This window comes from Cricetulus griseus, chromosome 5 (assembly GCF_003668045.3).
Source record: "Cricetulus griseus strain 17A/GY chromosome 5, alternate assembly CriGri-PICRH-1.0, whole genome shotgun sequence".
NCBI lineage: Eukaryota > Metazoa > Chordata > Mammalia > Rodentia > Cricetidae > Cricetulus > Cricetulus griseus.
The window spans coordinates 146,698,901-146,711,692 of record NC_048598.1 but is presented as its reverse complement, the minus strand read 5'-3'; the positions used below and the strand labels follow the sequence as shown (position 1 = coordinate 146,711,692).

At 36.2% G+C, this 12,792-nt stretch overlaps 1 protein-coding gene across 8 annotated transcripts in view; it reads right to left on the bottom strand.

The window, feature by feature from the left end:
* The window catches only part of Ralgapa1 (Ral GTPase activating protein catalytic subunit alpha 1), a 206,162-nt gene that overhangs the window by 85,506 nt on the left and 107,864 nt on the right, over nucleotides 1-12,792 (bottom strand). For 7 of the 8 annotated variants that reach the window (XM_035445761.1, XM_035445756.1, XM_027419682.2 and 4 more), the window contains 5 exons: nucleotides 12,291-12,416; nucleotides 10,273-10,331; nucleotides 7,726-7,834; nucleotides 6,015-6,125; nucleotides 2,072-2,140 (listed from right to left, as the gene is read on the bottom strand). In XM_035445761.1, the coding sequence (XP_035301652.1) occupies nucleotides 2,072-2,140; nucleotides 6,015-6,125; nucleotides 7,726-7,834; nucleotides 10,273-10,331; nucleotides 12,291-12,416 (474 nt within the window). The remainder of the gene's footprint in view (nucleotides 1-2,071; nucleotides 2,141-6,014; nucleotides 6,126-7,725; nucleotides 7,835-10,272; nucleotides 10,332-12,290; nucleotides 12,417-12,792) is intronic. The other variant, XM_035445757.1, reaches the window with a different exon arrangement.

Sequence of the window (12,792 nt, the reverse complement as noted above, 5' to 3'; positions counted from 1 at the left end):
ATTTTTTTGTTTGTTTTGTTTTGAAGTTGCAATAATTCCTATGAAGTGCATAGTGATGGGAATTTTTTTCTTTTATTTTTCTGGCAGTGCTGAGGCTCAAACATAATGCTTCATGCAAACCAGACAAGTGCTCCTATATCTCTAGTTCTTTTCAACCTCTGTCTACTAATATGCTTAAAATTACATTATATCCACCAATAACAATAAATTCTTTCAGAAATCTAAAATTCCTTGCTCATACAGAGTTTACTCATGTTCTTATAAGCCTGTGGCTAAGGAGGGTATATGGATCCCATTGTAAGTGATCTGACTCATCCTTAAGAAATGCCTCTTTATATTGTGTCTTGCTTAACAATATTAATAGTTCCTAGGTAAAATAATGAGAGGCTTGTCTAAGTGTAATACATAAGCTTCAAACAAAATCTTGATGGACGAGAATGCTAAGATATAAGGATGAATGGAAAGGTATAAGGATGGAAAGCAGTAGAGAAAAAAACTGTAAATATTTTGAAAGTCTAAAGTCTATAACATTTATATGGTCCCAAAGGCTCTTCATCGTGTGTGTGTGTGTGTGTGTGTGTGTGTGTGTGTGTGTGTGTATACACCTCCTTTATATTTATATATACTCCTTATCATTTTACTTATAGTTCCTAGTAAATTATTCTTCATCTTTAAAAGGGATGGGGGAAAGGGGAATAATGGCGTAGGAAGGGTTAAATAATGCAGGGAACTCTAGGGTAGGAAGGAGAGAGGAGGGAATACAGGAAGGGATAAAGAACACTAAAGACCTCCTGGAAAAGGTCTAAAGGAAAATGTCACATGGAGTAACTTTTTTAGGGCAGAAGAAATACCTTCTCTTAAGAGGTATGCTTCACATCGACCCCAGATGCTGTCTGGGAGGCCAGTACAAGACTGATCCAGACCCCTGAACATGGATGTCAATAAGGAGGCCTCTGCACTCCAGGGAGCCTCTGGTGGTGGATTAGTATTTTTCCCTGGTGCAAGAAGGGACTTTGAGAGCCCATCCCATGTGAAGGGTTACACTCTGGCCCTGGACACATGGGGAAGGGCCCAGGACCAGCATAGGAAGACTTGGTGGACTTTGCAGAGCCCCCTTTGAGGGCCCTACCCTGCCTGGGGAGTGGTGGGTGGATGGGGTGGGGGGTAGACTGGGGGTGGGGAGGAGGGGTGGGGGGGGAGGGGAGGGACTTGAAATAAGCTTGTTCCCTAACTAGAACTAATAAAATAATAATAATAAAAAAAAAGAGGTATGCTTCTACGCCTTAAATTGTGGCGCACACCTTTAATCCCAGAACTCAGTAGGCAGAGGCAGGCAAATTTCTGAGTTCAAGGCCAGCTTGGTCTACAGAGTGAGTTTCAGAACAGCCAAGCCTACACTGAGAAACCCTGTCTCAAAACAAACAAAACAAAACAAAAACCCCAAAACAACAACAAGAGGTATACTTCTAATATATTTTTGTACTCTATTTATTGTAAATGTCTTTACCTTCCACTGATAACAGCTGTAAAAAAAAAACAAAAAAACAAGTGACTATGGTCAGAGGTGGTAAATTTCTCAGAATCTGTAACAACTTCATAATCTGGCAGGCTATAGTAAAATCATGATAAGTAAATAAAATGTTTGCTAAAATTTCTTTACTACTCTGAGATTTTAAGATAATCAAATATTCATGAAATTAAAAAATTATTTATTTAATGCGTATGAAAATTTTGTTTACATGTATGTTTGTTCACCACTTGTGTGCCTGGTGCCATAAGGCCAGAAGAAGGAGTTGGATGCCCTGATACTGGAGTTACAGACTCCAGTGAGCCTCCATGTGGTGCTGGAAACCAAAACTGGGTCCTCTACAATAGCAGCAAGTGCTCTTAACTGCTGAGTCATCTCTCCAGTCCATAAAATGATTTTTTTCATACTTAAGTAATAGAAACTTATAGTTCACCATAGTTGATTGAATACAGATGATTAATCATGCAAATATTTGTACCTTTAAAATCTTAAATTTAAATATTCAAGATAAATACATATTCAATGTCAAAAAAATAAAATTACCCTCTTGTCCATTTCATATGATGAAGCTTCTGTACTTGGCAAAAGGTGGGTGACAGTAGCTATTAAGATCTGTAGGCAAAAGATGAATGAACAAGTAAATGAGTTTAAAATAAATGAAATTCGTTGTATTCCCTAAAATTTAATTACTATATGCTTAAGTGATATAAAATCTATTGCTGTAAATTTAACATCAATGTAACATATAAATACAGTATCTAACCTATATACTATTACTTTAATTTGTACCATGTAAGCTTTTTAAGTACATTTAACTCTCAATCATTTATAATCTTCATTACAGAATGAAAATTACAATACATATGTTCTGTCAGTGGTATATCATTTCATACTAATTCACTTCACAAGGTCAACCAATATGTATAAAAACAGATATTTTGGTCCATTAGAGGAAATCCAAAGACAGAGGCAAAGCATTTGTAAGAATCATTATAATCCCACCATCTCAAGAACCACATCCCAGTGCCTTTCCAGATCTCTCCATCTGTGACGACTGAGCAACTTGTATCTGAAATGCTTCAAAATCCAAAATTTTAGGGTATATGCCAAAAGTTTTTGTGGTTGGGGACATCACACAGCATGAGTGCTTGCCTAACATGCAAGGATCCCTGGCTCACATCCATAGAATCACATAAAATGGCGGAACAGGTCAGTAATCCTAGCACTTGGAAGGGACAAGCAGGAGGATCAGGAGTTCAAACTCATCCTCAGCTATACAGTAAGTTTGGGTCCAGCCTGGGCTATATAAGACTCTGTCTCCAAACTTAAGTTTTGGGTTTTAGAGAATTTCAAATTTTTGGATTAGGGATGCTTGATTACCAGAGTCTATGAAAGTATTTCAAACAGGAAAACAAAACAAAACAAAAAACAAACAAAAAACCCCCTGAAATTTGAAAATACTTCTGGTAAACAAATATTTCAAATAAGGAACACTCATGATATGTTTATGTAACATATGTAAATATACTCTTTGAGAAAAGAGAATTTTAAATTAACACATATTATTAAAAGCACCAAAACATACATTAAATAGGGAGTATGAAATTATAAAAAGGAAGTCATTAATGCAAATTTTATTATTTGGAAAATACTTGCTTTCAGGGACTTTTTTTTTTTTTGCAGTATTTCTACATTACCCATGCTAGCCCTAAACTCCTGGGTTCAAGTGGCCTTCCTATTTGAGCCTCCTGAGTAAAAAGTATTACAAGTATGTGGCACCATTCCCATTTTTTTTTTCTTAAAAAGGGGTATTTAATTTATCTACATGAGTATGCTGCATGCATGTTTGTATGTGCACCATGTTCGTGCCTAGTAGCCCTGGAACTCAGGAGCTGGAGCTGCAGATGGCTGTGAGCCACATTTGGCTCTTAGGTTTTCTAGAAGAGCAACAAACACTGAGCCATCTCTCTAGCCCAACCTTACCTTCAAAAATTTTTATTTTTGCTTTATATGTACATGTGTGTGCCTACAGGTTTGTGTGTGGGTACCCGAGGAGGCCAGATAGTGGTACTGATCCCATGGAGCTGGAGCTACAGAAGTTGGGAGCAATGATATAAGTTCTCTGGAAGAGCAGCCAGTGCTTGTAATTGCTAAGCCATCTCACCAGCTCCATTCCCACTTTTTTTTTTCTGTGTATATATGTGAAAAGTTTTGGATTAATTGCATTGGCAGAGACATCTCAAAACAGCCTAGCATAGATTCTTTCATATGGTCACTAGTGTTGAGTTTTACAATGAAAAGGAGAAAGCTGAGAAGGAAAAATATAAAATGTACAATTTGAGGAGGAAAGGGGCACCAGGAAGTAGAATATAGCTAAATCCTTTGTTCAAGGAGATAAACAGATTAAGAAATGGAATAAAGGGAATTGTGACTTCAGGGCAAGACCCCATGCAGCTAGGCTTTCAACTTGTAAAAAGGAATTAAAGAAAAGTTTAGATCTCAGCAGTGTCGTGGTGCATGCCTTTAATCCCAGCATCCCAGAGGAAGAGGCAGGGCAATGATAGATAAGAACTTAGACAAGATCATAAAAGAAAACTTTCCCAAACTAAGCAAAAGTCACATATAAAGAAAAACCCATCAGGATAACAGCTTATTTCACAATGAAAACTTAGAAACTGAGAAGAACCTGGAGGCAGAGGCAGAGAGACAGAGAGGCAGAGGCAGCTCTAAGTTCAAGGACAGCCTGGTCTACAAAGTAAATTCCAGTGTAGCCAGAGCAGTAACACAGAGAAACCCTTGCTTGAAAAACAACAACAACAAAAAAGAATTAGATACTGAGGGACTGGAGAAATAGCTCAGCAGTTAAGAGCACTAGCCACTTTTCTAGAGGACAGTCAATTCTCAGCACCTATAAGGTAGCTCAGAGCCTTCTGCAACTCCAATTTCAAGGATCTGATACCCTCTTCTGGCCTCTGTATGTACCAAGCACACAAGTGGTGCAAAGACATATATGCAGGCAAAACACTCAAACATATAAAATAAAAATTAAAATTACATACTGGGCTATGAGTAGTGGTACATGCCCTTAATCTCAGCACTTGAAGGAAGAGGCAAGTGGATCTCTATGAATTTGAGATTAGCTTGATCTACATATTGAGTTCCAGACCAGCCAGAGCTACAGAGTGAGACCCTGACTCAAAAAATTAAAATAAGTAAAATAAATTAAAAATTATGTATTTCTAAAGAGGTGAGTGATATAACAATTGTTCTACAGTAAGAACTTAATAAATACTTGTTCTTAGTTTTCTTGAACATGTTGTAAAATACTAAGAAAGGCATACAGAGATTGAGGGGGTTTTGAGAGAAGTAAAGCATTTCAGATAAGAGAGTTAGAGGTACTTTTGAGAGTGAGTAAGCAGATTTAGTTGCCTGGAGAACATGTATCTCATGGGAAACTGTATATGGTTCTAGAAAGATGAGATGGGTCTTCAGCTGGAGGTCTGAATTCACAGCCAAGAAGGAAACTTTACTTTATAGTCAAAGGAAAATGAAAAACAAAGGTTGTTTATTTTTATTTCAGGTGACATGATAAAAAGCCATGTGGATGTCAAAGATGCCCTAAAGGAGAAGAGGTACCTTCCAGAAGCAAGATACTGCAGTAGCAAAAGGAAGTAACAAAGGGTCTTAATAGGAAGCACAGGAAACATCAAAAAAATTTGAATGAAAAATCAAACTTATTACTGATTAGCTAAAAAAGGAAGGAGTAATGCCCTGATCCTGGCAAACTGGAGGGATGGCATGTTTTACTCACTTAAGAGAAAATGAAGTAGCGTATAGATGGATAAACACAATGGCATTATTAAGTTTGTATGAAGTATATAATTTTCAAAACTAATAAATACTTCAATGACTTAAAAATTTCATTCTAAACCAGGAAACCATACTTCTAAAAAAAAATTACAAGGGAGGGGACTGGAGAAATTGCTCAGTGGTTAAGGGCATTTACTGCTCTTGCAGAGAACTTGGATCAGTTCCCAGCACTCACAGGATGGCTTACAACTATATGTGGTTCTAGTTTGGGGTAGGCAGTTCATGCATGTGGCGCATATATATATACATACACATAAAATCATGTATTTTAAAAACTGACATCCATGGGAGGCCTGCCCTTTTCTGAACAGAAATAGAGGAGGAGTGAATGGGGAGGTGGGACAGTGCGGACAGGGAAGAAAATGAGAAGAGAGGAGGGAGGGGAAACTGCAGTTGGGTTGCCAAATAAATAAATAAATAAATAAATAAATAAATAAATAAATAGAAAATACAAAGAAATTATTAGTAACTTTGATATTACAAAAAAGTAGGATGAACACCAAGCATTTACCTATGGAAAAATTAGTACCTATTAAAATAATTTCTATTTCAAGGTATCCATATCTAAGAAATTTTTATATAAGTTTACAATAAAAACAAATGCAAAGTTATTTACCTGAATAATTTTCAAGGGCGAATCCGGCTGGTAAGTCTGAAGTCTAGGTACATAGTGAACCAGCATGTGAAGCATGTTACAAGCTACGTGGGCAACCGTTTTATTAGTAAACTGCAACAACAAAAATCATTGTAATAAAGAAGTTCTCTATGCAAATTCATTAATATTAGCTTCTGGCAATTTAAATCTCATGCTTCCTTTTATCACAAATTTCAGCTGTTGTACTGTACATTTCTCAAAGCTCATATCTGTACAATTCTCATTTCATTATTCACTTTGCTTAGCAAAGTGCCTCAAACATAGCACATAATCAGAAATATCTGTCAATTAACTGGTATTACTCAAAAGTGCTTACTATGTAAATTGTATATTTAGTCTTAAACATGCTGTGGTATTAGGTTGTAAGAAAACAATAATAAATACTCTTTCATAAGTAAAAAATATTCACATACTTTAAATTCAAGCACTCAGAATGCTGAAGCAGGAAAATTATGAGTTCAATGACATTCTGAGTATTCTATTACATTAGAAGCTAGCCTGGGCTAAACAGTGAGATTTTGTCTCAAATAATAATAGCAAAAACAAACCCTCAAATAATACTGAAATGGAATAAAATTTCATAATTTTATTCAGAGTTTCCAAATGATTAGATTATCACTACTGTTTTTAAACTTTTTTTTAAAACTGTGTGTTGGTTGCCTCCAGGTATGTATGTATGGACACCATATTTGAGCCTGGTACTCAGAAGAGGGCTCTGGGTCCCCTGGAATGAATTAGAGTTGTAGAGAGTTCTGAGTTGCTACATGGATGCTGGGGATTGAACTCAGGGTCCTCTGGAACAGGAGTAAGTGCTCTTAACCACTGAGCTATCTCTCCAGCCCCTAGATTATTACTTCAGAACAAATTTTATTTTGGCTATAAAGAGGGTATTTATTAGTAAAGCCAAAAGCCAAAATCTCAAAAATTTAGGGAGTAATAAAGATCAGAGAGTAAGTCACAGAAATACTAGTTAAAAAATCAAGAGGGTGACAGGCATTGGTGGCGCAAGACTTTAATCCCAGCACTCGGGAGGCAGAGGCAAGTGGATCTCTGTGAATTCGAGGCCAGCCTGGTCTCCAGAGTGAGTGCCAGGATAGGCTCCAAAGTTACACAGAGAAACCCTGTCTCGAAAAACCAAAAATAAATAAATAAATAAATAAATAAATAAATAAAAATAAAAAAAAATAAATCAAGAGGGCTGGGCAGGTAGCTCAACTTGTGCCTATAGCCAAAGCGTGAGGATCTGAGTTCAACTCCTCAGCATCCCATGAAAATCTGCCCATGACTCTGGCCTCACTCAGCACACATAAACAAATACCATACCTCTCTCCCTCCCCCTTCTCCCTCCTCTTACAAATACACTAATCACCTCGTTCCTACATGCTGTTTTAAATGACAGATTTATTTTTAAGACATAATTCACATGTTTTCTAAGGAAAGAAGTCAAATACAGAAAAGTTCAGACAAAAAGCTCATCACAAAATTTTCTTAAGTCAAGAATGGGACTATTCACTCTTAAAGCAAGTCAGAATCAAGGAGCTAATGTAATAATACATGATAAAATAATTATTAAATATTGGAGTCACATGGGCCCAGGATAATTAAATGTCTGGGAAAAAAAAGCAAGTGTCCTAAATGATATCGATATACTTCATTAAATACTTTTCTTTACCTTTAATGAAACACAAATTACATTCAGAGCTTCTTTAATTTGAGGATGATGAGATTCATGAACTAATTCTTCACAAATCCAAATACCTAAACTGCAAAGTGCTACACATCTGGGGGAAAAAAAAAGACAGTCTACAATGACTTTAAATAAAACAAAATGTTCAGTAATTCACTGTTTAAGTGAATCCAAGACTTTGTTACTGTATGAGTTAGCTGATAATTAAACAAAAATGGAAGTAAAAACACCCTAAATTGAAACCTAACTTTCAACTGTACACAGTGAATAGAGCAGTAGTGCCTGGGACGATATGCAGCATCTTTCTGACAAATCCATATTACTAAATTGACAATGTGATAAGCCTTTTTCCCAAACAACTGTACAATCTGCTTTCAATAGGAGAGAGTCTAAGATTCTTGACTGGCAACAGGAAAATGAATTTACATAAAAATAAAGGGATGGAGTAAGTAAAATATTTTTGTTATTCAAATTTAACACAACTACTCACAATTTTTTAAAAGAGACTGAAAATAATTATAAAAAATTGCAGCAGAATAGACCTTGTAGGACTTTACTTGTTTCTCTAACGTCTTGTGGGCTTTTATTTTCCTAAATGTAACCCAGCAAAGTTTCAGCTGGGAGTTATTTTATTTATTTATTTATTTATTTATTTATTTATTTATTTATTTATTTATTTATTTGGTTTTTCAAGACAGGGTTTCTCTGTGGCTTTGGAGGCTGTCCTGGAACTAGTTGTTGTAGACCAGGCTGGTCTCCAACTCACAGAGATCCGCCTGCCTCTGCCTCCCGAGTGCTGGGATTAAAGGTGTGCGCCACCACCGCCCAGCTGGAAGTTATTCTTAACTGTAACCCAGCTAAGTTTCAGTTTCAGCTGGAAGTTATTTGGTAATCAGAATCAGGAAGACTTCCATGGACTCAAGTTTAAGCTTCTGGTAAGCTATGATTCTCTCCAAAGCCCACTATAATTCTGGCATGTCTATAATTCTGGCATGTGTACATGTATTAATACTGATATTCTTAAATACAATGGAACACCACATTTTACAATAATTCAATGAAAAAATATTTTTTCTTGCAGAACACTTCTTCTGAAGTCCCCTCTTATGATGTAGACTGTTGTTGCTAACCAATTGTTCGCTACTGAGGTGACCAAAACATCTTTAGAGTAAGGGCTACTGCCTTATTTTTTTTCTCCATTGGCATCAAGCCATAAGTTTTACACAGTGTGAGAGATCTAGATAACCAAGTTTGAAGTTTCAGCAATAGATTTATGAAATCCCAAAGCAACAGTACATTTTGAAATGCAGCAAAAAATGCTCCATAACATCAATTAACCAAAAGCAGAGATTGAGAGTACCAATACTAAATAGTTTTTGTTGGAACACCAAAGGTTGGTTACGTGTGGTAGTTCCTGCCTGTAAACCTAGCACTTGGGAAACTGAGGCAGGAGGATCAGGAGTTCAAGGGATATCTTGGCTATACAGTGAGCTTAAGGCCAGCCTATGTTTACATGAGATCCTGTTTCAGAACCCAAAAATCAATGAATTAATTTAAAACATTGAAATATTAAATAAATTAGAGGCTAGGAACAAGATGCTTCTGAATTTGTGTGTGCATATCAAGAGAAAGTAGGGGGCATAAAATAGACTGTGGTGTTTCTTCCCCAATTTATTAAAATAATTAAGATTATTTATTTTGGCCGGGTGTTGGTGGCACACATTTTTAATCCCAGCACTCGGGAGGCAGAAGCAGGTGGATCTCTGTGAGTTTGAGGCCAGCCTGGTCTCCAGAGTGAGTGCCAGGATAGGCTCCAAAGCTACACAGAGAAACCCTGTCTCGAAAAGCCAAAAAAAAAAAAAAAAAAAAAGAATATTTATTTTGGGCTTCGGAGATGGCTCAGTGGGTAAGAGTGCTTTCTACAAAAGCATGGAATGGAGACCTGAGTTCAGACACCAAGCATTCATGGTAAAACCCTGGGCATGTGTGTATAAACCTTCAACCCCAGTGGGGATAGGGGAAGTAGGATTTTGCTGGCCAACAGCCTAGCCAAAACTCAGCAAGCTCTAGGTTCAGGGAGAGATCCCATATCTTAATGGAATAAAGTGGAAAGCAAGAGAGGACACCGATGTCTTCCTCTGGCTTGGTGTGCATGCATGAGCACCCGAACAGACATCTGTACATATATATGCACACTTACATGCATGAAAAGGAAGGGAAAGTAAAAATTTTCTGATCAAATAGGTGGCTATTAAAATATACTATTTCCTTAGATATATCAATTTCCATAATATAAATATATCAATGAACACTGATCCTTACTGCTATACTTCAAAGCACTGCATAAGGAATAACAACTAATGAATACAATGATAAAGTAAAATTACTCAAATAAGATTAAAACAAATTATTTTAGTTATGAAAGATGAAGGTTTTTAGAAGTCTGGAACAATTTGAAGTGTAGTAATCAATTTCTACAAAATGCCATGAACAGTCATTACATTAAGTGTTAGATCTAAGAATATGACCTACCGTGCAGGACCAGAGGGTTCATCTCTTGCTGAGCTTAATACAGTTTTAATTATAAGTTCCTAAAATAAGAAGAAATAGAAGAAATGTCTATGATTTCATGTATTAATTCAACAAATATTTATTAGTTGGCCATTCTGGGCCAGATAGTGCTCTGGGCATTAGGAATAGAGTAACAGTTTGTTCTTGTGTTTACTTTTAATAAAATGCCAGCATTATTCTAAAAAGTAGCTAACAAATCATGAAATTTATAACTAAAATATCTTTAAAATTAACTTTTTTCATGGCTAGGAGAGTAATAAAGACTCACTATACAACAGAACTGATACCTAAAAGACATGAATACCTTAAAGTTTTTTTAAAAGATATATTATTTGAAAGGCAGGGTCAGATGGTTTCACAAGTGAATTCTACCAAACACTTCTAAAATTAAAATCAATTTTTATCAAACTCTTTAAAAAATCTGAAGAAACAAGAACATTTTCACACTCATTTTATGAGGCCAGCATTATCTGGATACCCAAATCCCTAAGGTACTACTTTATGTTTTAAAAAGTCCTAAAAAAATAGCTAATATTCTATATCAAAATGAATAGTACATTAAAATGAATGTACATAATTAAGTAGAATTTATGCTGGGAAAGAAAGGGTGGTTCATTTGTTGGAAGTATTAATATTGTTAAAATAGCCATGTCATCCAAAGCAATTCTATTTATAGTTATATAAAAGTATGACAAAAAGACAGCAGCAGTACATGCTTGTACTCTCAGAAGCCACAAGGCAGAGGTGGCAGGACCACGATGTCCAGGCCAGTCTGAGCTACACAGTACAATCTTGTCTGAAAACACAAAACAAAACAAAACAAATAAAAAGCTATCTTTCAATAGTATTCATGTACTGTAAGCCTGTGGTGCCTGTACTTGGGAGGCAGGGACATGAGGATATCTACCAGTTCAAGGACACCCTTAGCTACACAGTGAATTCTAGGCCAGTCTAGGATACACTGTGAGACCTTGCTTCAAAATGGCTCAAAATAAGCTATATACTCTATATACTAACTAAAACCCATACTCTATATAACCCATACTCTATATACTAACTAAAAGCACTTTTAAAGGTCTATGAAGAAATCAAAACCAAGACTTTCAAGGAAAGCAACTTGGAAAAATCAGCATCACATGATCCCCCAGTAGCCAGTGTCTTCTCAACTCTTCTGATGCTAAAGACCAATTCAAGTTAAACATAGAGAATCTTGCAGTTACAGCATGCTTTATTAGCAGGAGTGCTAAGCCCTTGGGAATTTAGAGTACACAGGCATTAGTCAGAGACAATGACCTAGTCCCAGAATTATTCAACATGGCTCACATTGCTGGGCCCAGATCCTTACTTAACAGGAGAACTTTCCACGCCAGCCCCCTCTACCTTGGTCTAAGAGATATTGAGTACATAAGACTAAATGCGATCAAATCATATTTCCTTTTTAAACAGAGGCTGACTTCTGCAGAGGCTAAAAAGAACTTCTTACCAGGCTTCTAACCTGGAAACTTCGAAAAGTGCATACATCACAAGTGTTATTTGTCATGCCTGCTTCTGATGGCTGTACAAGTCCTTTAATGCTTCAGGTACAGGATATACCCCATGTTTCATATAAGGTTCCATACAGCAGCAAAGTTCTATCACTTTGATATAATGTGTCAAGAAATAGAAAGTGGAAGTCAAAACATTCAACTTTAGTTTAGCATCTCAATCTTAGAAGCCTTATATTAGCAGCATAGGTCTTGGGTCACAGGCTATTTCAATACATGTTCAATGAGTGAATGAATGACTCCTAAGGGACAGACATGTGAGTAGGCTCAACAATGAGAAAAGGTTTCAAAGCTGTTAAACCTTTGCTTTGCTCCTAGCAGACACTCTACTTTTATGCCTGGAGTATTAACGTTCTTTAGTACCTAGATTTCAAAAAGAAAAGGGAGAAGACAGATTATATCATATATACTAAATACCAGCATCTGATCTCTTACCTTAACATCTGTAAACTGAGACACAGCGATCTCAGGGATGTTGGGATGGAGAGCAGGCAGTTCACAGTATAAGTTGGGAAAGCAAACTAAGGATCCCAGAAGAACTTGCGCTTCCACTCTTGGTGCCTGTATATCAGATTTAAACCATCTGTAAAATGTTTGTTAATTGCATTCTTAAACTACCATTAAATATTTTGTTCTATAACTACATGATACAGGTCAGTGAGAACATGATAACATTCAAAAAGGAAATGTCAAAGATTTAGGTTTGCATCTAGAATTTCTAAAGAGAGCATGATTATTCTCAGTAAATATAATGGACAAATAGCAATACTTTCTTGAAAAGCAAACAATAAACAGAAAGTATCTGCAGCTAATGAACTTTAAATAGGAATATAAGCTAGTAATCTGCATACATTTAACATAATCAAAGGGAAAATGGAATATTTTGTTTACTTATTTATTTAGAGACAGCGTTTTGCTACATAGCCTAGGCTGGCTC